This window comes from Sorex fumeus, unplaced genomic scaffold (genome assembly GCF_029834395.1).
Source record: "Sorex fumeus unplaced genomic scaffold, SorFum_2.1 ptg000130l, whole genome shotgun sequence".
NCBI lineage: Eukaryota > Metazoa > Chordata > Mammalia > Eulipotyphla > Soricidae > Sorex > Sorex fumeus.
This window is the reverse complement of record NW_026606187.1, coordinates 3977703-4001293: the sequence shown is the minus strand read 5'-3', so window position 1 is coordinate 4001293 and position 23591 is coordinate 3977703. Positions and strand designations below refer to the sequence as shown.

At 42.4% G+C, this 23591-nt stretch overlaps 2 protein-coding genes across 2 annotated transcripts in view; one reads left to right on the top strand and one right to left on the bottom strand.

Moving 5' to 3' along the window:
• The first annotated feature begins 5664 nt into the window (after window positions 1–5664).
• Window positions 5665–13389, top strand: THUMPD1 (THUMP domain containing 1). The gene is made up of 4 exons (XM_056138919.1): window positions 5665–5889; window positions 7752–7926; window positions 10165–10413; window positions 10929–13389. The coding sequence occupies exons 1-4, from the start codon at window positions 5665–5667 to the stop codon at window positions 11333–11335; spliced, it is 1056 nt and encodes a 351-aa protein (XP_055994894.1). The 3' UTR covers window positions 11336–13389.
• A 3804-nt stretch (window positions 13390–17193) lies between these two features.
• The window catches only part of ACSM4 (acyl-CoA synthetase medium chain family member 4), a 34936-nt gene continuing 28538 nt past the window's right edge, over window positions 17194–23591 (bottom strand). The window contains exons 12-13 of the mRNA XM_056138803.1: window positions 21834–21953; window positions 17194–17280 (exon numbers count right to left, since the gene is read on the bottom strand). Of these exons, the coding sequence (XP_055994778.1) occupies window positions 17194–17280; window positions 21834–21953 (207 nt within the window). The remainder of the gene's footprint in view (window positions 17281–21833; window positions 21954–23591) is intronic.

The following is a 23591-nucleotide window of genomic DNA, read 5'->3' as shown; positions in this document are numbered from 1 at the left end:
TTGGTCTAGAGTCTACTTTCAGAATGCATTTCCCATCCTGGGAGGATCCTTGCAACACCCTTTACTTGGTGTTCCTTCTCTATCTGAGATGCCTTTACCCCAAGCATGTGTGGCTGGCCTTCAAGCCATGGAGTAGACCTCCTGGTACTTATCTCGACTATTCTTGGGTGTTAGTCTCCTATTTTGTTACTTTATATTTCCCAGATGAATGCAACATTTCTATGTCTGTCCCTCTCTTTCTGATTCATTTCACTTAGCATGATCCTTTCCATGTAGTACCACTTGTATGTAAATTTCATGACTTCATCTTTTGTAACAGCTGTGTAGTATTCCATTGTGTAGATGTACCAAAGTTTCTTTAACCAGTCATCTGTTCTTGGGCACTCGGGTTTTTTCCAGATTTTGGTTATTGTGAACAGTGCAGTAATGAATATAGAAGTGCAGATGTCATTTCAACTGTATTTTTTGCCTCTCTGGGATATATTCTCAGGAGTGGTATTGCTGAATCAAATGGGAGCTCAATTTCTAATTTTTTGAGAATCGTCCATATTGTTTTCCAAAAGGGCTGAACCAGTCGGCATTCCCACCAGCCGTGAAGCAGGGTCCCTTTCTCACCACATCCACGCTAACACCGGTTACTTTTGTTCTTTTGTATGTGGGCCAGTCTCTGTGGTGTGAGATAGTATCTCATTGTTGTTTTGATCTGCATCTCCCTGATGATTTAATGATGTAGAGCATTTTCTCCTGTGCCTTTTTGCCATTTGGATTTCTTCTTTGAGAAAGTTTCTGTTCAATTCATCGCCCCATTTTTGATGGGGTTGGGTGTTTTCTTCTTGTGGAGTTCAACCAGTACTTTGTATATCCTTGATATCAACCCCTTGTCGGATGGGTATTGGGAGAATATCCTTTCCCATTCTGTAGACTGTCTTTGTATTTTGGTCACTGTTTCTTTTGAGGTGCAGAAGCTTCTTAATTTAAGACAGTCCAATTTGTCTATCTCTGTTTTCACTTGCGTGGCCAGTGGCATGACATCTTTGATGATACCATTTTTTTCAGTGTCGTGGAGGGTTTTGCCAACCTTGTCTACAATGTACCTTATGGATTCTGGTCTGATGTTGAGGTCTTTAATCCATTTTGATCTTACTTTTGTACCTGGTGTTAGGTAGAGATCTGAGCCCATTTTTTTACATGTAGCCATTCAGTTTTGCCAGCACAATTTGTTAAAGAGGCTTTCCTTTCCTTTTCCTTCACATTTCTTGCCCCCTTATCAAAGATTAGATGATCGTATGTTTGGGGGGGAGATGTCAGTATATTCAACCCTGTTCCGTTGGTCTGCAGCTTTGCCTTTGTTCCAGTACCATGTTAATTATTACTGCTTTGTAGTAGAGTTTGAAGTTAATTTCTCCCATTTTCTTTTCCCCAAGAATAGCCTTAGCTATTTGTGTGTGCTTATTGTTCCATATGAATTTCAGGAGTGTTTGCTCCATTTCTTTGAAGAAACCTGGGTATCGTTATAGGGATCACACTGAATTTGTACAATGCTTTGGGGATTACTGCCATTTTGACAATGTTAATTCTCCTGATACATGAGCAGGTGATATCTTTCCGTTTCCTCGTGTCTTTTTTTAATTCCTGAAGTAGCATTTTGTAGTTTTCTTTGTACAAGTCTTGTACCTCCTTAGTTAAGCTGATTCCTAGGTACTTGATTTTCTGGGGCACAATTTTGAACAGGATTTTTTTTCCATGTCACTTTCTTCTCTCTCATTATTTGCATATAGGAAAGCCATGGACGTTTGGGTATTGATTTTATAGCTTGCAACTTTACTATACAAGTTTATTGTTTCTAGGAGTTTCTTGGTAGAGGTTTTAGGGTTCTCCAAATACAGTATCATGTCGTCTGTGAATATTGAGAGCTTTATTTCTTCCTTTCCTACCTGAATGTCCCTTATATCTTTTTCTTGCCTAACCACTATTGCAAGTACTTCCAGTACTTTATTGAACAGCAGTGGAGAGAGTAGGCATCCTTGCCTCATCCCTTATCTTAGAGAGAAGGCTCTTCATTTTTCCCCATTGAGGATGATGCTTGCTATAGGCTTGTGGTAGATGGTTTTAACTATATTGAGGAAAGTCCCTTTTCTCCCCATTTGGTGAGTGTTTTCATCGTAAACGGGTGCTGGATCTTATCAAATACCTTCTCTGCATCTACTGATATGACCATATGGTTTTTATCTTTTGTTGATATGATGGATTATGTTGATTGATTTCTGAATATTAAACATCCTTCCAACCCCGGGGTGAATCCCACTTGGTCATGGTGTGTGATCCTTTTGATGAGTTGTTGAATTCTGTTTGGTAGTATTTTGTTGAGGATCTTCGCAATTCGTGTTCATCAGGGATATCGGCCTGTAGTTTTCTTTTCTTGTGGTGTTTTGGTTTCCTTTCGCTATTAGAGAGATATGAGCTTCATAGAAACTGTTTTTGAGAGTTTATGTTTCTTCAAATTCCTGGAAAAGCCTGAGAAGAACTGGTAATAGGTCCTCTTTAAATGTTTGGAAAAATTCGCTATTGAATCCATCTGGACCTGGACTTTTGTTTTTGGGAAGACTTTTGATTACAGTTTCAATTTCCTTGATGTTAACAGGACTGTTCAGGTATTCTAGATCTTCTTGATTCAGCCTTGGGAAATTATAAGAATACAAGAATTTATCCATTTCTTCTAGGTTCTCTTTGTTTTGTGGCATACAGACTTTCAAAGTAGTCTCTGATAATCTTTTGAATTTCTTTGGTTTCTGTTGTGATATCCCCCTTCTCATTTCTGATTCTGTTTATTAGGGCTCTCTCTCTCTATTTCTTTGTGAGTCTTGCAAGTGGTTTAATATATCTTGTTTATTTTCTCGAAGAAGCAGCTCTTGGGTTCACTGATCTTTCGGATTTTTGGGGGGTTTCCATGTCGTTGATTTCTGTTCTAAGTTTTATGATATCTTTCCCTCTGCCTGGTTTGGGCTCCTTTTGTTGGTCCCTTTCTAAGATCTTGAGCTCTGAAGTCAAGTTGTTTATGTGGGCCTTTTCTTCCTTCCTGAAAAATGCTTGCAGAGCTATAAATTTTCCCCTTAACATGGCTTTAGCTGCACCCCACAGGTTCTGGTAGCTTGCGTCTTCATTCTCATTTATTTCCAGGTATCTTTTGATTTTGTCCTTGACTTCCTTCCTGACCCACTCATTGTTCAACATTGAGTTGTTTAATTTCCAGGTGTTTGATTTGGTTCTTTGTGTCTGTGTGTGATTAGTTTCTATCTTCAGTGCATTGTGGTCTAAAAAAATTGTTGATAGTACTTCTAGCTTCCTGATTCTGTTGAGGTATGTTTTGTGGCCTGGCATGTGGTCTATTTTGGAAAATGTTCCACGTGCACTGGAGAAGAACGTATATTCTTCATTCTCCTTCTTTTTGCTCACTTTACTAAACATCATAATCTCAAGTTTCACTCAAGTTGAAGTGAATTGCATGATTTCATCCTTCCTTGCAGCTGTGTAGTATTCTCTTTCCTTTCAATTAATATTTTTGTGCCTTAGGGATAAATACCAAGAATTTGAATTTATGGGTCATATGCCAGCTCCATTATTACTTCCCTGAGACACCTCCATACTATTTTTCTTTTCCATAGGGGCTGAAGCAGGCAACGTTCCCACAAGCAGCAGATGAGAGTTCCTTTTTCACTATATCCCACCAACATAGATTGTTCTAAGGTCGGGTTTCTTTTGTTTGTTTTTTAAATGTATGCCACTTTTTGTGGTGTGAAATGATATCTCACTGACATTTTTATTTTAATTTTACATATACCAAGTGATGGTGAACATTTTTTTTATGTGTGTGTTGGCCATCTGTCTTTTTCATAGAAGTGTTTTAAATTTTAATATCTCTTATCATCACCTTGATGGTAACAATGTTAATTTTCTCACTTTTCCTTTCTCCTTCTTGAAAAACATTTATAAGTAGCCAGGTGAGAAAGTCTTCAACCCTGTACCACTTAATGAACCAATATTATTGCATGTCTCTGCATTTCTTCCAGTGACTATTGGTTATCCAGACTCCCAGCTGTGCTAAACTTTCTCTGTGCAGTTGACACCATTTATTCTCCCCTACTGAAGAACATGATTTCTCTTCTCTCCTGTATCAGAAATTTCCTCCCCTTTTTTGAACTAGAAGTTATCGCAGAGAAAGACAATCAACCCCAAGTACTTGGCAATATTTCCCTTATTAAAATATCTTAAACCATTTACATGTTTCTTTTCTCCCTTTTATAACAAACATTTCCAAAAATGAATATCTATTGTTGTAGCCTTTTCTTCTCTCTTTGTCTCTTGCTTATCACAAAAAATTTTAAACAATTATATGCACATAGCTAGAATAATATAAAGAGCCCTAAGAACCATCATATAGTTCTAAAATTGTCAACATATTTAATCTTATTTCACTTATATGCCTACCTACTCTTCTTTTTCTAGGCCTTAATTTTACAAAATGATTTAATTCATAAGTACTTCCTTATGTACCTCAATAGTGACTCAACCCTTATTCACAATAACATTATAATGATTGAAAAGGTCACCATAATCCCTTATCACAATAACATTATAATGATTGAAAAGGTCACCATAATCCCTTATCACTAAATGGATCTGAATGAAAGATGCTCTTCCTTAAACTCTGGAAGGTTGAAATATAATATTGTGGTAGAGGGTAGCAGACACTTGGTGGAGGGTGTGTGGTTGCAATGTCTGACTGAAACCCCCGTCATTAAAGGCATTGCCAATCACAGCTTAAAAAACAAAAGGAAAGAAGAAAGGAAAAATGGGAGCAACAAAAGAAGAGGCAATGCCTGTTTATTTTAGTTTCAAAAAAGGAAGATCAATGGTTCAAGGAAGATCAACCATTGTTGTTCTGTCTGGCGATGTCGCTGTCCAGTATTTACAACACGATTTATTAGAGAAAGTTTCTTTGCTCTATTTCATGTGCTCTTTTTAGGGGTTCTTTTTTTTTTTTGATCAGAAGAAATTTTCTAAAGGAATTTAATTAGACAATCTCATGTGGTTGTGTTTCTAACAAACTTTCTACTTGATCACATACATGTTGCTTGTGGAACTGGGGGTTAAGCCATAAAATGTTTTGTTTCTGGGTCGTCTTTTTTTTTAAACACTTTTATTAAAGTATAAATGGCATTAAAAACAAGAAGCAGCTCTGGCCAGTACTAACACTGTGAGCGCAAAGGCTATCTTGTTTTGCCTGTGACCCCAATTCTAGTCCTGGGAGAGACGATCTCCAGTAAGAATGACCGAGCACCCAGCTGCTCAATAAACAAACTGAGTCCGTGTAGGAGAAGATGCAAGGACTAGCCTGCAAGTCCTCCAGGCAGGTCCACCCTGGCCTCCACCACCACCGCCCCCTCGGGCAGGGCGGAAGGAAGGAGACCGTCCACGCGGCCCGGAGGGAGCGCGCTAGGGCCCAGCGCAGCGCGGACTGGGGCCTGGCGGAGGCGGGGCCGGCAGCGGCCGTCGCGCCCGCCTGACGTCATCCTGCCGCGCCGGCCGGAGCGAGGACGCCGCCCGGCCCTCGGCGAGACACGTTTTTTTCCGCTTTCTTCCCCCACCCTCCCCGCGCTCGCCGCCATGGCCGCCCCCATGCCCCAGCCCCAGCCCGGCTGGAAGCGCAAAGGCAAGGCCCAGTACTTGCCGGCGAAGCGGGCGCGGCGCGGCGAGGGCGGCGGGCCGCGGCAGCTGGAGCCCGGGCTGCAGGGCATCCTCATCACCTGCAACATGAACGAGCGCAAGTGCGTGGAGGAGGCCTACAGCCTGCTCAACGAGTACGGCGACGACATGTACGGGCCCGAGCAGGTAACGGGCCCCGCGACCCCTCCCTGGCCCCTGCCTGGGCCGCGGGCCGCGGGGCTCCCGCCCGGCGGAGGAGCAGCAGGTGCGCGCGGACGGGCGCCGTGGCGAGTGGACGGTCCAGGCTCCCCCGCGGCTTGGCGGCCCGCCTGGGTCTGTCTGCTCCGCCCGGGCCGCCTTTTTCCTCTCCGGCCCGCGTGCTGGTGTTCCGCGGCTGTCGGGGGCCCCATCGAGGCTTTTGCCACTGTGTGGGCCTGGCCGGGCCCTTTGGCGGGCCTTTTGGGCCCCGAGCCGAGCCTTGGTTTTTGCAGAATCATGAGCTGATGACGACTGGCAACTCCTCTGCAGTCCTAGCTCGGTTTTGAATCCGAAGAGTTTCCCGAACTCGCTGCCGAGGGCGCCCCTCCCGGCCGCCTGCCTCGCCGCCCGCGCTTATCTGTGTCTCCGAACTGATGTGTTGCCCTCAGCAGTAACAGCTCCGCATGTGGATACAATGATGCATGCGCAAAAGCATTTTCCAGAGTAAAAGCTGGGGGGCGGGGGAGATAGTGACTCAGTGGTAGAGTGAGTGCCTTGCATTCACGAACCCCTGGGTTCAGTACCCCGTGCCGTACAGTGAAGAGAAACGTCGGTGCAGGAGCGCCCTCAGAATACTTTCTTGCCTTCACGTGGCCAACGCACATTTGATCTCCGATCACCAACACCCCATAAAATCCCCTGACGCCAGCCAGGAGCGATCCGTAAGCGCAGAGCCAGGAGTAAGACCTGAGCATTGCTGGGTGTGGCCCCCAAACAAGTAAAAGCTTGTATCAGTGGCGTCTAAAATCTAATAGTCTCATTCCAGATGGGAATCATTGTGTTATTGACATCGGGCCAACATGCATGAATTAGGTAATGGAAGGAAGCGGCAGGTGATTGACTTCAGACTATCCTTGACTAGATCTGAGGCTTGGGCATGCTAATTCTGTTGAGCTAGATTCTTTTTTTTTTCCCAGAAAGAGGAACAATACCGTTACCTAAAGTGTTGCCTCTATACTTAAAGGAACATCTTGGTATATAGTAAAGGCTCCATGAATAAATCTAGTTTTAAAAAAAAAAAGAAATGAGCTGGAGCCATAGTACAGCGGGTCAGGGGTTTACCTTGCACGTAGCCGACCCGGGTTCAATTCCCAGCATCCCATATGGCCCCTGAGAACCACCAGAAATAATTCCTGAGTGCAGAGCCAGGAGGTAACCCCTGTGCATTGCTGACCCAAAAAGCAAAAAAAAAAAAAAAAAAAAGTCTAGTTATTACTAGTAACTTATTTAAACTCCATTGATGGGTGTAGAGGGCTGAACCAGAAGCATGTGGTCTCCTAGTAATGTGCTCTGTTACTCTGCAGAGCAGGAATGAGAGTTCTAATTTCAGAACTATTTGGTCTAACCTCTGTCACCAGTGTGCAAGTGGGCGGGGGACTTGCATGCTGTGTTAGGGCTCAAACTCTGCGCCTTTGTGTATGCAGGTCATGCGCTCTACCTGTGAGCCACTCCTAGGCCCCCATTAGCTCTAATCTTACCAGAAGGAGAGCTGTAATCACGCACAAGAATATCTAGTGAGGAGATTAAGATCCACCCTGACTGGTTCATCTGGTGAACACAGTTCCCTCTTTTCAGACTTCCAGAATGCTATTTTGAAAACACTCTTCAAATGATACCTGTTAAACTCCCTTCTTCCTCTGCCTCTTGGAGGCAGCGGTGCCTGTCTCTCAACAAAAACCGTCGTTGTCAATGCTGAGCCATCTGCCAGTGGGGGTGTCACATAAGTAGTTACTTCTAGCTTTTTACAGGAACTGTTGTGGCTTTTCTGCTCATTAATTCAGTGTAAACAGTTTACAGACAAGGACCAGCAGCCTTCAGGAAGAGAGGGGGAAGATGACGATGTGGAGGCAGCTTTGAAGAAAGAAGTTGGTGACATTAAGGCATCTACAGTACTAAGGCGAAGGAGATTCCAGTCTGTGGATAGTGGAGCAAATAATCTTGTTTTCATCAGGACACTTGGAATCGGTACGTCTCTGACTAATAATATGCCTTGAGATTGTTCGTTAGTAATATCTTCACATTCAGGGAGCACTGCCTACAAAACGGCTTCGTGGGGGTCTGGCTTCATCACTGAATTGCATTTCTTTTTACACAGTGTCATAGGAGTAGGAGTGGTGGACAGCATTGATGAAAGATTAGAATCTGCTTTCTCACTTATTTTGTATGTAACTTGCAACAAAACAAGAATTTTTGTTGTTGTTGTTGTTGTTGTTGTTCTAAAAGGGCTGGAGTGATAGCATAGCAGGTAGGGCATTTGTGTTGCACGTGGCCAACTCGGGTTCAATTCCTCCGTGTCCCTCTCGGAGAGCCTGGCAAGATACCGAGAGTATCCACCTGCACAGCAGAGCCTGGAAAGCTCCCATTAGATATGACAAAAACAGTAACAAGTCTCACAATGGAAATGTTACTGGTACTAGCTCCAGCAAATCAGTGAACAATGGGAGGACAGTGCTACAGTGTTAAAAGGAACCAGTGTTAAAAGCATCAGCCAGTTGGGAATGATTCCACCCAGTTGAGAATGTAATTGCTATAGGACAAGATCTTCTGGTTTTTCAAAAAAAAAAAAAAACCCAAAAACTGGAGAAGTTTCTGTATTTTAAACACAGATAACATGAACATACTGGAGCGATAGCACAGCGGTTGGGCGTTTGCCTTACAAGCGGCCAATGTGGCCGACCCGAGTTCGATTTCTCCGCCCCTCTCGGAGAGCCCGGCAAGCTACCGAGAGTATTCGATATGCCAAACACAGTAACAACAAAGTCTCCAATGGAGACGTTACTGGGCCCGCTCGAGCAAATCGACGATCAACGGGAGGGCCTTCACCTTCATTGAGAACCCTGAATGACTGCTTATAGACTTACATATGGTATAGATCTGACCCAAAGCCAGCATTACGACCCTGTGCAATTTATGGTCCTTTCAGGTCTGAGAAGGCTGGAGAGATAGCACAGCAGTAGGGCATTTGCCTTGCACGCAGCCAGCCTGGCTGAGCCGGGTTCGATTTCTCTGCCTCTCTCCGAGAGCCTGCATGACAAAGCCTGGCAAGCTACCCATAACATATTCAATATGCCAAACACAGTAACAACAGGTCTCACAATGGAGACGTTACTGGGCCCGCTCGAGCAAATCGATGAATAACAGGAGGACCGTGACCGTGACCAGGTCTGAGAACTGGGCTTCTGTATTAATTTAACAAATGGGATTTATTCTTAAGTGACTAGCAGAGTTTTGTGAATCTTGTGAAAATAAAGCGCATTATATTTTGTTTGCTGCATTGTTACTATCATTATATGGAAATGACAGTAGGGGTGTTTCAATCTGATAAGCATACATCACAAAAATGTTGATTACAGTGTCTTCACAAACATTTGGGGGTTGCCCATACCTGACAGTGCTCAGTGCTTTCTTGGGGTCATTCCCTACAGTGTGCCCAGCAGTTCAGGGGATCTAACTCAGACCTCTCATATGCAGAGCATGTGCTCCCTAGCCCACAAATAGGAAAGCAAAACTTAGTTGAGGAAGTATTACATACACTATTAATATGTGACAGTCACTGAAGAAATGCTAGTTGGAAAAATTGTGAACTTTTTCTTTTACTCTGATGTCAACGTGGGTCTGGAGTGATAGCACAGTGGGTAGGGCCTTTGCCTTGCATGTAGCTAACCCGGATTTGATTCCTCTGCCACTCTTGGAGAGCCCAGCAAGCTGCTGGGAGTATCCTGCCCGCACAGCAGAGCCTGGCAAGCTCCCTATGGCATATTCGATATGCCAGAAACAGTAACAAGTCTCACAATGGAGACATTACTGTCCGCTCGAGCAAATTGATGAACAACGGGACGACAGTGCTACAGATGTCAACGTATGTTTCTGCCAATGAAATTGCATTATATTCTATCTTCAATTTCATTTTTATTTACTTTGGGGCCACCCCCAGCTGTACTCAAGCTTTACTCCTGACTCTGTTCTCAGAAATCATTTCTAGCAGGGCTCAGGGCACCATATCCTGTGCCAGGGTTTGAAACTGGGTTAGCTGCATGAAAGATATTTGCGAACTGTCTCTTTACTTGCTGAACTATCTCCTTACTTGCTGAACTCTCTCTAACCCTGAAAATTCATTTTAAAGGGTTTGAAGTACCATTAAAATGTGCTTATTTTATACATACGCACGCACGCACATATAATTTTTTTTGTTTTTTCTTTTAGAACCTGAGAAATTGGTGCATCATATTCTCCAGGACATATACACAACCAAGAAGAAGAAGACTCGGGTTATTCTGCGAATGTTGCCCATCTCCGGCACATGTAAGGCTTTCTTAGAAGACGTCAAAAAATTTGCTGAAACGTTTATGGAGCCCTGGTTTAAAGTTCCAAACAGTGGGACATTTCAGATTGTATACAAATGTCGAAATAATAGTCATATGAAGAGAGATTTAGTGATCAAAGAATTGGCAGGTAAGTTTCTCTTAATGATATTCTTAAGTATGCAAAGGTAAATACTTGTTTTTGTTTGTTGGATTGGGGGGGGGTCACACCTAGCTGAGCAGTGTTTACTACTAGCTCTGTGCTCAGAGATCACTCCTGGTAGGCTTTGGGGACCATATGAGGTGTCAAGGATTGAACCAGGTGGGATGCATGTAAGGCAAGTGCCCTACCCACTGTACTGTCTTTTCAGCCCACTTGTTCTTATTTTTAAGAATATTTTTCTTTACGTGTTAGGCCTACATCTTTTAGTGCAGGATAAACATATTAACCATTTTTTAAAAAAATAATATCAAATCTGGAACTGGAGACATAAAGTATGGGGCTAAGGCTCTTGCCTTGCATAACAGGCATATTTATTGAAAAGTTCAGAGAATTTGATTTGAAGTCTGCATAAGCGTTAGATACATCTCTAGCAAGTCCCTGAAGCAAGGAGAATCCGTGAAACTTAATGTTATCCTAAATGTTTTCTTTCTCTCCCGCCCCAGGAATAATATGCAGCCTCAATTCAGAAAATAAAGTGGATCTCACCGACCCAGAGTATACAGTGGTCGTAGAAATTATTAGAGCAGTCTGTTGCCTGAGTGTTTTGAAAGATTACATGTTGTTCAGAAAATACAATCTCCAGGAGGTGGTGAAGATCGGGAAGGAGCCGTCACAGCCGGCAGTGCAAGCAGGAAATGGGGATGAAGCGAAGTTGGAATCTGAGGACCAATCAAGTCAGAACGATTCAGCAGATGGGAAAAATAGCCAGCAGGTGGCAGCAGAGAATACTGAGGAGCCGGGGGAGACCAGACCAATGTCCGAGACCACTGTGATAAGCACGGAAGATAAGCCTGAGCTTGTAAGTCAAGCTCCAGAAGACTCCAAGACTAAGGAAAATGACCTCAAATAAGAAAAAATGGAGGTGGAGGGAGGTTTCTCGACTGCAGTTGTGTGAGATGTTGCTAGAGCTCTCTGTACAATTGCTACTGAAGATAACGGTTTGGAACTTAATTTGCTACGTATGTCATTCTCCCAGAAGGTGAGGCGTGATTGAGGCTCCGTGAACAGTTTTCTTAGAGCTCTTTTACCCTGCGTGGTGTGTGCAGTAGGCTTGTATCACTTAGCTAGGAGAAACTTCACAGTTGGTGGCCGTGAGAGCAAAACAAAGCTCGGGAATAGAAACTGAGAGGGAAGTTTTCATTCTAAGGAAAGATACATATATATTTTTAAGACAGATTTTTACTTAGCCCAGGTCAGCTATCCCCTACCACTTTCTTGTAAGCCTTGTAAAAACATGGGCATGGATATAGGTGAAGTGAATTGTTTTCATGAAGATTTTGTACTTTTCGTGTGTGTGATTTTCTTACTGCCCACTTTTCTTATGTTTTATTACATTTGTTACACACAAATTTGATGCTCGAGTGCTGGAATTTTTAAAAGCAAAGTAGAAAATTGAAGAGGATCATCTTAGATGTAGCCTTACAGACTTTTCTGGTAAGATTAGTGATTATAATCTTCAGGGTTACTTTGGTATGCTAGTGATACAAGGAACACAAATTCTTCGCAAGGATAGCTATTTCTCAATTTCTTTTTATGAATTCATAATTCAAGCTGTTTTACACCATTGTGTGTTGCCTGTACAGTGTAAATTATGCGCCTAGTATTTGCTCCAGCAATTTTAACTATAAACCAGAACCATTTGGTGAGTCAAGATGTTGGTTGTTTTGTGGCTTTTAAATAATTAAAGTGGTAAAGCATTTGTTTTTTAGAGCTAAAGTTGAGGAGGTGATTTTTTTTTCAGTAGCAGAACTTAGTCCAGAAAAAGAATCTATATTGCTTTTAAGAAATATTATCAGCATGAGCATGGTAGGACATGATACCTTATAAGAAGTTGAAAAGACAACTCAATAAGTTGTACTAGACCAGCATTTCTCAATCCTAGGGGTCCTGGGGATATTTTAAGGAGATCCTGGGTGACAATCACCTAAATAGGGTCAATTGCCTGAGACTAGGGCAATTGTCGTGTCCTAGAGAGGATCAGAAAGGGGCCACGGTTAGAAAAAGGTTGAGAAAGACTACTGAATAGTATGTCACATGATGCTAACGAAATTTGTGTAATTAACTGAAAAGCAGCCATTTCTCTAGGTTGATAATTAAATATCACAAATATTTGACTGTCTCATTAGTGAGGTTGTAAGTGATGAAGTTGAAGAAAACTTTTGTTGCTCTTTGGAACCTTCCGAGAGAAAGGCCAAAATTTATGCACAGCTTCATATCCGAAAACCAAAAGGGTTCTGTCATCTGTACTCCTTGCCCATCTGGACATACTCCTTGTTCTCGCTGATACTTTCCCTTGATTAGTATAAGAAAATCTAGAAGTTGATGTTACAGCACACAGAGAGGTGCCGATTTAAAATATAAAACCCAGAAGCTTGGAGATGAAACTTTATGATGATGATAACAAAATTGGTTGCATTCTGTTTATGTTTTTTTTTCAAACACTCAAAATACAAAATTTGAATAAAAAGCATATGATTCGTGACTAGAAAAAACAACTCCTGTTTATCGGAGGAAGAGTTCTCGGCAGGATATTGAATTACAAGTGCTTTGCTGGAGAATAAATAGGAAAAAGCAAGGGCAGACTTGTCACATACGCTGGAGGTGAAGAATGGCCACAGATTAGTAGCCCGTTAGCAGACATCATTCATAGCATGAACAAATTTCTGAAAGATCTTAAGAGAACAGGGTTTTTCTTTTAATGACGGGATTCTTTCATTAAAAAAGGAAGTCATTGGAACACTCGTATTGCTGCAGGAGCTCTTAAAATAATTCCACATCCTCTGAGTTTGAGACTAAAGAAGAGTAGTTACAAATCTCAAGTCATATTAAAACTCCTTGACACTGCACAACCCAGTTAGCGTTTCTCTGCCTTTCCTCAGCGCTGGGGACTGGGGGTATAACAGAAGCCTGGTTTCTTAAATCCTTTTTTTTGGGGGGGGGGGGGGGTAGGGGTACTTTTGGGCCACACTGCAGTCAAGAATCACTCTTGGCAGTGCTCAGGGTCCATATGGGATGCTCTGGATCAAACCCGGGTCTGCTGCATGCAAGACAGAAGCCTCCCCCATTGTACTATCCCTCCAGTGCTCTTCCTCTAAATCTTAACCTAAGATTTTGTCTGTGAAAGATGAGGAAGAAAGAACTCTTGAGCTCTGGTCTGATAATTCTGGATTTCAGTGAATTTCAGCTGGATTCTGGATAATTCTGGATTTCAGCCTGCAGTTTAATGCCCACACTCGCATACTTTGGGTGATAGGCAGGGGACGTCCTTTAACCAGGAAGCTTGTCAAGGTTTCTCCAGGGTAAAATCATAAAAAGCTAGAAAAGACAGATACCAAGGAGGACTTCAAAAAATTAAAAGTTCAGATTGATGGTGTTCAAAGGGGGATGAAGCAAACTTTTGGAGAAAGGTTTATTCTTGAATTTTTTTTTTAAAGCTCAGAAGTATTGGAAATGTCTTTTTGCATCAGTGGTTATGTTTACTTAATAGGGAATGTGGAAATATATTTTTATCCTAGCTAGGGATGATCCCTCTTGGAAAATCATACTCAAGGATGTGGGAGCGACACAGAATAGATAGGCCTTGCCAGTATAGATGAGGCTGGAACTTCCCTTAAGGGTCTAGATATTTGGGATGTTTACTCTTAATTGGTCATCCTTAGGTTAAGAGCATGGCTAGTGTCATTTGGAGGAACACATCATAGGATTTTGGTGTTTTCACCAGACTTCCTCCAAGACTAAGATAATTTTGCTAGTGGAAAGTCTAAGTGGGACTTTGAGAATGAAATTAACTGGATGCCCATAGAACTTAGAGGCATGCAGAACCAGCTGCTTTTACTTTATGAAAGTTGCTAACTCTGCAGAGATAGTTTTGACTTCCGTGTTTGTATTTAATCCTGTTTCGTATTTATTTTGTATTTGGCAAGCCTCGAGTATAACAGAAACTTAATCTCCGTAGTTAAGAACTGTTCTGTTAAAATCGAAGTTCAATATTTGTTTTCCAAGTTCAATATTTGTCTTTAAGTTTATCACCTATTTTTCGTTGACATTTGAACATGTTTTATAAATGAAGAAATTCTAGTGTGAAAATTGTCTTTAAAAAAACCTGGGTCAATAAAAAACACTTCACTGTTCTGTTTGGGTAAACTTGTTTTTCTCTGTGAAGGAGCGTTAAACTATGTATTTTAAAACTTTTCTCGTCATCCTAGATGTTAACTTGTATTTGCTTTTGGTACTGCCAACACTGAGCTTGATTTTCGAAGTCCCTGATATTTTCAAAAAATAAAAATAATTTTGTTCCCTAAAATTGGTGTTTGGTGGTTTTTCTTTTTTGCTTCTTATAAATCTCTTGCTTTATGATTAGTAGATGCGTAAGTGAACAGGCACTAGAAACTCCATCTTGTTCTCCACAGGAGTTTTAGACCTATTGCAGTCCTTATTTCTTTTTTTCCTTTCATGTGTTGTATAAACTCTTCAGTGTTAAACTCAGAGCCAATCACAAACGAAAGTAAAAGAACAGATAAATGCCCAGCTCTTGGTGATTCACATAGAAGGCTGCCATAGTGAAATATCTTAAGTTTTCAAAAGAATACATGTCACAATGGTTTCAATCACCTTGCCCTTAGCAGGACATGCTGTGTAATGTTACTTGGTCCAGTCTCTGCCACTGACCTACCAGTTACTTCCTCCTGCAGCTGTTTATAAAACTCATGTCCTAATCTGAGAGTCAGATGAAAGGTTCTGGGGGAACAAGTCCTCAGGTTCCCTTCCACCTGAAGAAACTTAAACCAACTCTTATCTCTTGAACATTAAGGCAAGCAATTGGATTTTGTATTCACAACACATAAAAGCTATTTATCAAATTATCAGGAAACAGACCTAGAGAATAAAGAATTTATTAGCCCGGCAAGCTACCGAGAGTATTCGATATGCCAAACACAGTAACAACAAAGTCTCCAATGGAGACGTTACTGGGCCCGCTCAAGCAAATCGACGATCAACGGGAGGGCCTTTACCTTACCTTTACCTTACCTTAGTTGCTTTTGAATAAATATTAAGTAAGCTAAACTTTTGATTTTTCTTGATGAATGTCCATCAAATTGAGTTACAGTAATAAAACTGTATCACTGTCCTCCCCTTGTTCATCGATTTGCTTGAGCCGGCACCAGTAACGTCTCCATTTTGAGACTTGTTACTATTTTTGGCATATCAAATATGCCACGGGGAGCTTGCCAGGCTCTGCCGTGCGGGTGGGATACTCTTGGTAGCTTGCCAGGCTCTCCGAGAGGGACAGAGGAATTGAACCCGGGTCGGCCGTGTGCAAGGCAAAAGCCCTACCTGCTGAACTGGATCGATAGCACAGCGAGTTAGAGTCATACAGTAATTAAATTCACTATTAAGTTATTTAAATGTTTCATTGTAATTCACGTAAGTTCTGTAATATATAAAGACGTTAAGCAAAAATTCTTGAATACTTGTTAGTATAGTTCATAATACTTATTTTGAATTAATCGAAGATAAATTCTATGTCCCTTCTGCATTTTAAAAATTTTATTTTTTAATTTTATAAAGTAGTTCACAATATTTGATTACATCTAATATTCAAACACCAATACCACCGCCATTCCACCTTCCCACCACCATATTTCGGATGTTTCCATCCCGAACCCCAACCCAACCCTTGCCCCAAAGCAGAACCAAAATAATATATTTTGTATTGTTTGCTATGAAAAACCGCTGAAAGTGCTACAAAAAAGTTTCCTTGGAGGAAAGGGTGTGAAGATTGTTGTATTTCACCCAGGAGCCATTAAGTCATTCTATAAGAGATCACTACCATGTTAAAAGTTGAGCCTTGGCTATATATATCTGTAAAAAAATATTTCCCTCCAAGATTGGTTGCCCTCTACTTTGAACCCCATCAAATGTGCAGTTTTCCTGGGGTATAGGTGGTGTGTAGTATGAAGTGTGGTGTGACTGCATTAGTTGCTGTGCAGTGGAGGAATAGGTTGACTTGGTGAGGCTCAGCCCAAACGTGTGGAGAGTGGCAGTGAGCATGGCAGCGGTTGAGTTCTGGAGTTTTTCAGCTGCCGGGACTGGGTCCCTTGGGGTGGGGAGGGGTCTCACCCACCCCTCTCCGGGGCACCCTGGATGAAACAGCCTGGCATGGGGTCCAGTGGCATGGTTATGGCGAGTGTCATGTTATGCTCCCTTCCAGGAGAAGGACCGCATTTTTATATAATCATCCAACTCCTATTTTAAGCACTACACTCATTGTCTTTGTTAACAGGGTCATACCAGTTTCCTTCCCCAATAATTAAAGTTTGTAATTTATTTTTAGACTAGATACAAAACAAAGCACTGTCCTCCCATTATTTATCAACTTGCTCGAGCGGGCCCAGTAACGTCTCCATTGTGAGACTTGTCACTGTGTTTGGCATATCGAATATGTCACGGGGAGCTTGCCAGGCTTTGCCGCGCAGGCGAGATATCTCGGTAGCTTGCCGCGCTCTCCGAGAGGGGTGGAGGAATCAAACCCTGCTCAGCCGGGCCAGCTGCGCGCAAGGCAAATGCCCTACCGACTGTGCTATCGCTCCACCCCACAAAACAAAAAGCCAGGGAAAATGTGAAGCATTTGGAGAGTGATTACTGGATCTGGAAGCATGGTCTTAGACTAGACTTTTAACTATATCATCGCTCAATTTTTCTATTAAGCTATTTTCGTCCCCATTCATGGTCTCTTAAAACGTTGCGTTTGATTTTCCCAGTGATTGTCTTTGGAAGCTCTTGAACAAATTCCACCTAAGGAATAAAAAAAAAATTATGAGACACTTGACCCACTTTGATTATCCCAACAAAGTACAGTAAGAGTTTTCATGAAACCGATGTTGAGTTCCTGAGTCTGACTTGGCTTTAGCCTTGACCTCACTGAATTTCTTGAACACCCGTGACTTCCATTTAATTTTTGTTAATTTGTTTTGGGGCTGGAGTGATAGCACAGTGGGTAGGGCGTTTGCCTTGTACGCGGCCGACCTGGCCAACCCAGCCAACCCAGGTTCGATTCCTCTGCCCCTCTCAGTGAGCCCAGCAAGCGACCGAGAGTATCTCGCCCTCATGGCAAAGCCTGGCAAGCTATCCGTGACGTATTCCATATGTCAAACATAGTAACAAGTGTCACAATGGAGACGTTACTGGGCCCGGTCAAGCAAATTGATGAACAACAGGAGGACAGTAACAGTTTTGGGGTCACATCCAGCAATGCCCAGTGCTTACTCCTGGATCTGCACTCAGGGATCACTCTTGGCAGGCTTGAAGACCATGTGAGATGCTGAGGATAGGATCTAGGTCGGCTGTGTGCAAGGCAAATGCCCTACCTGCTGTACCATCTCTCCAGCCCCAAATTTTTAAAAGATGACAGTGGAGTGCCAACATGTGGAGCTTTAGTATAAATTCACTTATATAGGACTGGAGTGTTAGCTGAACAGACAAAAGAAGCCAGGCCTACCTGATGCTTTGCACAAATAAGGCCTGGCTTCGATCCACGGCACCATATGGCCTGAGCACTGCTAGGTGGAGCCTCAAGACAAAAATCATTTCAACCCTTTGCTACAAGAGCATCATAATTCCTTTACCCCTCTGCCCCACCCCCACCATCACCCCCACCCCAGGTTCAACCTACTGTTGCTGTAAAGAAATGGAAGCCACACCTGAAAGAAGCAAGAAATAGCAAATTCATTCTTGCTTTTGAGCTTTCTTTCATTTTTCTTCTTTTTTTAAAAAAATGGAATCACCCTGATATAGAAAGTTACAAAGGTGTTCATGATTGAGTTTCAGTTATAAGATGTTCCAATACACATTACTTTACAGCGTAAGTTTTCCACCACTAATTATTCTCCTGCTAAATGCCTCGGCCTGCCTCTATGGCAGGCACCTTTCCCTCTCTCTTTCCCCTCTCGACACTAGACTCTCTCTCTCTCTCTCTCCATTATGCATTTTGGTTTGCAATACACAATACAGATGCTGAAAGGTTATCATGTATAACCCTTTACCTACTTTCAAGACAGTTTTTAAGAGACAATTTAGTGTGTATAACAACCTACGTGCCCCTGACTTTACAGTAAAAACCAATTTCTTATGTGATTACTATTTTTTAAAATGTGTTCAAAAAGCACTTTAGGCTGAGTGTAGGGTGGTGGTGGTGATGGTGGTGGTATAATTGTACAGTGGGTAGAGCAGGTAGGGCACTTGCCTTGCACGGAGCTGACCTGTGTTTAATCCCCAGCCCTCCATATGGTCCCCTGAGGCTGGCCATGACAGTCCGTGGAGGTAGAGGAAGCCCTGAGCACCATCAGGTCTGGCCCCAAGACAAAAACAACAACAAAAACTCCAAACATGCTTTTTTGAAAATCAATTGATAACCAATTTAGAGAATTTAATGGAGATAATATAGTTAGGTGGCAGTATACTACCTTTTGATTTAAGTGTTGCCAATTGAAATGGATTTCTTAAGCTTACTGGTAGTGTAGCGGTGTAAAAAGTAAAGTAAAAGTAAAGGCCCTCCCGTTGATCGTCGATTTGCTCGAGCGGGTCCAGTAACGTCTCCATTGGAGACTTTGTTGTTACTGTGTCTGGCATATCGAATACGTCACGGGGAGCTTGCCAGGCTCTGCCGTGCGGGAGAGATACTCTCGGTAGCCAGCTGGGCTCTCTGAGAGGGGTGGAGGAATTGAACTCGGGTCGGCCATGTTGACTGCGTGCAAGGCAAACGCCTTACCCACTGTGTAGCGGTGAGATAAATGTATATTGTCTAAACCACAGCGCCAACAATATTGCAAGCAGGAGATCCGAAGAAGGATATTCGCCGAATCCACATCCGACAAGGAGTTGATATCAAGGATATACAAAGTACTGGTTGAACTCCACAAGAAGAAAACACTCAACCCCATAAAAAAATGGGGTGATGAAATGAAAGGAAACTTTCTCAAAGAAGAAATCTGAATGGCTAAAAGGCACATGAGAGAATGCTCTACATCATTAATCATCAGGGAGATGCAGATCAAAACAACAATGAGATATCACTTCACACCACAGAGACTGGCCCACATCCAAATGAACAAAAGCAACCTGTGTTGGCGCAGATGTGGCAAGAAAGGGACCCTCCTTCACTGCTGGTGGGAATGCCGACTGGTTCAGCCCTTTTGGAAAACAGTATGGACGATTATCAGAAACTTAGAAATAGAGCTCCCATTTGACCCAGCAATATCACTCCTGGGAATATATCCCAGAGAGGCAAAAAAGTATAATCGAAGTGACATCTGCTCTTGTTTGTTCATTGCAGCACTCTTTACAATAGCCAGAATCTGGAAAAAACTGAGTGCCCAAGAACAGATGACTGGTTAAAGAAACTTTGGTACATCTACACAGTGGAGTACTATGTAGCTGTTAGAAAAGATGTAGCCATGAAATTTACATACAAGTGGTACTACATGGAAAGTATCATGTTAAGCAAAATGAGTCCTAAAGAGAGGGATAGACATAGAAAGATTGCATTCATCTGGGGAACATAAAGTAACAAAATGGGAGAGTAACACCCAAGAGTGGCCGAAATTAGTACCAGGAGGTTTGCTCCATCGCTTGGAGGCCAGCCACACATGCTAGGGGGAAAGGGAGCTCAGATAGAGAAGGGAGCACCAAATAAAGGATGATGGGAGGATCCTCCCAGGATGGGAGAAGCATGCTGAAAGTAGACTATAGACCAAACATGATTGCCACTCAATGCCTCTTTTGCAAACCACAACACCCAAAAGGAGAGAGAACAAAAGGGAATGCCCTGCCACAGAGGCAGGGTGGAATGGAGGGGATGAAGGGTGGGAGGGATACTGAGACCCGTAGTGGTGGAAAATGGGCACTGGAAAATGGGCACTGGTGGAGGGATGGGTATTTGATCATTGTATAATTGAAACCCAAGCACAAAAATTTGTAAGTCTACAACTGTACCTCATGGTGTTTCACTAATAAAAATTATTATGCTGGGACCACTCTCCACACACTTGCATGAGCCTCACGCATAGAAGAACTGGCAGAGGAACCCAGATGTGTGGGACCCGGGGCTGAGATCTCCAAGCCTGCACGGTTTAGGACTGGACCTGCCAGTAGCTAGACAGTTATACCCCCAACTGCCGTGTAACCCCAACAACGGCCAGATCCAGAAATTATCACACTCAGCTACCGGGAGAGAACAAGGCAGAGTCTCCTACCCTGTGCCTGACTGTCCTCACCAGGACCCAACAGCTGAAGACCTCCGGGCCCCAGCCAAGGTCATGCTGGGACCACTCTCCACACACTTGCATGAGCCTCACACATAGATGAACTGGCAGAGGAACCCAGGTGTGTGGGACCTGGGGCTGAGATCTCCAAGCCTGCACGGTTTGGGACTGGACCTGCCAGTAGCTAGACAGTTACACTCACCAACTGCCGTGTAACCCCAACAATGGCCAGGATCCAGAGATTATCACATTCAGCTCCCGGAAGCGTGCAGCCGTATTCATGGCCGTGGGATATCTTATCATCTCATTCCTACTTTGGACAAACTGGCAGGCTACTGAATGTAACCTGCCCACATGGCAGAGTCTGGCAAACTCCCCGTGGCGTACCAATATGCCAAATACCAGTAACAATGAAGGGTCTCATTCTCCTAACTCTGAAAGCGCCTTGAATATGGCACTTTTTAAAAAAATCACAGGGCTAGGACAAAGGAGACGTTACTGGGACCTGCTCGAGGCAATTGACGAATAAAAATTGAATTAAAAAAATTTTTTTAAAAAATGTGCCTGCAGAGGAGACAGGCTGGGGAGTGGGAAAGAAATCCTGGGGACATTACTGATAGAAAGGTCACATGGGTATGGAGTTGGTGTGGAGCATTGGATGCCTGAAACTCTATGATGACTAACTTTGAAAATGATTAATGGTGCCTTAAATTTTTTAAAATTAAATATTTTTTAAAAAACTCAAATGCTCATGCAGAAGATCGGTAGGATCCTAGATTTAGGAAATTGAAATCCAATCTTTATTTAAAAGTATTACTAAATCCTTGTTTGTAAAAAAGACTATATACTGGGGCTGGAACAATAGCACAGCGGGTAGGGCATTTGCCTTGCACACTGCCGACTGGTGTTCTATTCCCAGCATCCCATAAGCACTGAGCACCGCCAGGAGTACTTTCTGATTGGAAAGGCAGGAGTAACCTCTGAGCATTGCCAGGTGTGACTCAAAAAGCAAAAAAAAAAAAAAAAAGTCTATATATACTTACTATTAATAAGTCCTACTGTGGTAGTATCATTAAGCAAATTACTTGCCTTTCTTGGATATTTGTATGGAGCAGTTGATTTTTTCACATGATCCTGAAGTTCAAGAGTTAGTTTCTCTGGATTGGAAGATTGAAAGTTTGCAGACAAGACGACAAAAGCTTTCACTACCTGTAGGGAAAAGACAATTTATATCAATGCTTTTTTTTAGTGGGGTGGTGGTGGTGGACCGCATCCAGCTGTCCTCAGGATTTGCTTCTGGTTCTGTGCTCATTAGATCACTAGATCACTACTGGTGGTGTTTGGGGGATTGTATGCAGTAGCTAGAGCTCAAACTGGGGTTGCCCATGTGCAAGGTAAGTGCCTCATCCTCTGTACTACCTCACTGGTCCCAATGCTTTTATTTTTCAGACACATCAAGAGTTTGAAACCAATAGTGAGCCCATGTATTTATTTGTTAAAGCAGCTTGAATGATGAGCAAATGCTAGAGATTATCCAAACAAAGCTGACATACAAGTATAGTGAGGTTATGAGATCTAATTCCTGATAAGCAGTTTTGTGTGTGAGTTCATTAGCTTAGTAAAACTAAAGGTTGAGTTCTTTATGTTACATATGCATTTGAGACTTCAATCAGATAAATTCTATTCATTGTACAGGTTTCCTTGATTTACGACTTAATTCCATAGAACCTGTACTGCAAGAAGCATATAGGAAGACAAATGGAAGTTTGAAGGTACTTGGGGAAACCTGATAAAGGAAGGATTGTGTATGCTCAGTAGACTCAGAAAGGACCCATCTATCTCTTGAAATTCTTTTCTTGCCTAATATCTTGTTTTTCTTCACAATATTTACAATCCACCAATAAGATACTATAGATACTATAGATACTATTGGACTATAGCATCCAATGTGAGTGGTATAAATATGGCATATGTTGTACAGGTTTAGGAGTACATTATAGATTGTGTGAATATGACATACACAGTGCCACTGTAGTAGGTTATTGTCTGTGAACAGGAGGTGAAGAAATTGATAAGAGTGGTATAAATATGGCATAGGTTGTACAGGTTTAGGAGTACATTATAGATGGTATGAATATGACATCCACAGTGCCACTGTAGGAGGTTATTATCTGTGAACAGGAGGTGCAGAAATTGATGAGAGGATGCTGCTAGACAGTTTGTTCCAGAATTTCTGTAACCTTCTGAGTCCAAAGGAAACTTTTATAAGAAAACTCCCTTTCATGCTATATGGTTTCATCTTCAAACTAAGGTTATTTCTGTCAATCGCTGAATTCCCCTTTGGATCCTACGCAAGCTTGTAGGTCTTACTGAAAACCCAGTCACAGTCTCTTGTATTTGCATTGTATTTCTGCGACAGAATGTATTTATTCTGAATTGCAAGGCAAATGTACAATAGAAACTGCTGCTTTTGTGATGCAACATCGACTTCTTCCCTTTTCATCTTACTTCCTGTAATTGGGTACTCCTACCTTTGAGGATTGGGCCAGCTAGTTAGCATATACTATTCTCCAGATCACATTAGATCGATATGATCTGATCAGTAGGCAAATACAGTGTTGGAAGTAACTTGAAACTATTGGGAAAGGAACAGCCTCCTTCCCTCAAGTGGTTGATCTGTGTATGTATGAAACTGCCGCTCTCTAATATGAGGGATCTGTCTAATTGGAGCCAACATAAAGAATACCAGATTCCATAAATCGAGGCAAACCATTTTGTTAACTTCATATGAACCCTTGATGGTATCTGTCCCTAAAGACCTCTTTCCATGTGAGTCAATACATTCCA

Excerpts from the sequence above, each read along its gene's own strand:
- THUMPD1 (XM_056138919.1), top strand. The coding sequence starts at position 5,665 with ATGGCCGCCCCCATGCCCCAGCCCCAGCCCGGCTGGAAGCGCAAAGGC. Across the intron at positions 5,890-7,751 it reads ACATGTACGGGCCCGAGCAG|TTTACAGACAAGGACCAGCA; the intron begins GTAACGGGCCCC and ends CAGTGTAAACAG. Across the intron at positions 10,414-10,928 it reads AGTGATCAAAGAATTGGCAG|GAATAATATGCAGCCTCAAT; the intron begins GTAAGTTTCTCT and ends CTCCCGCCCCAG.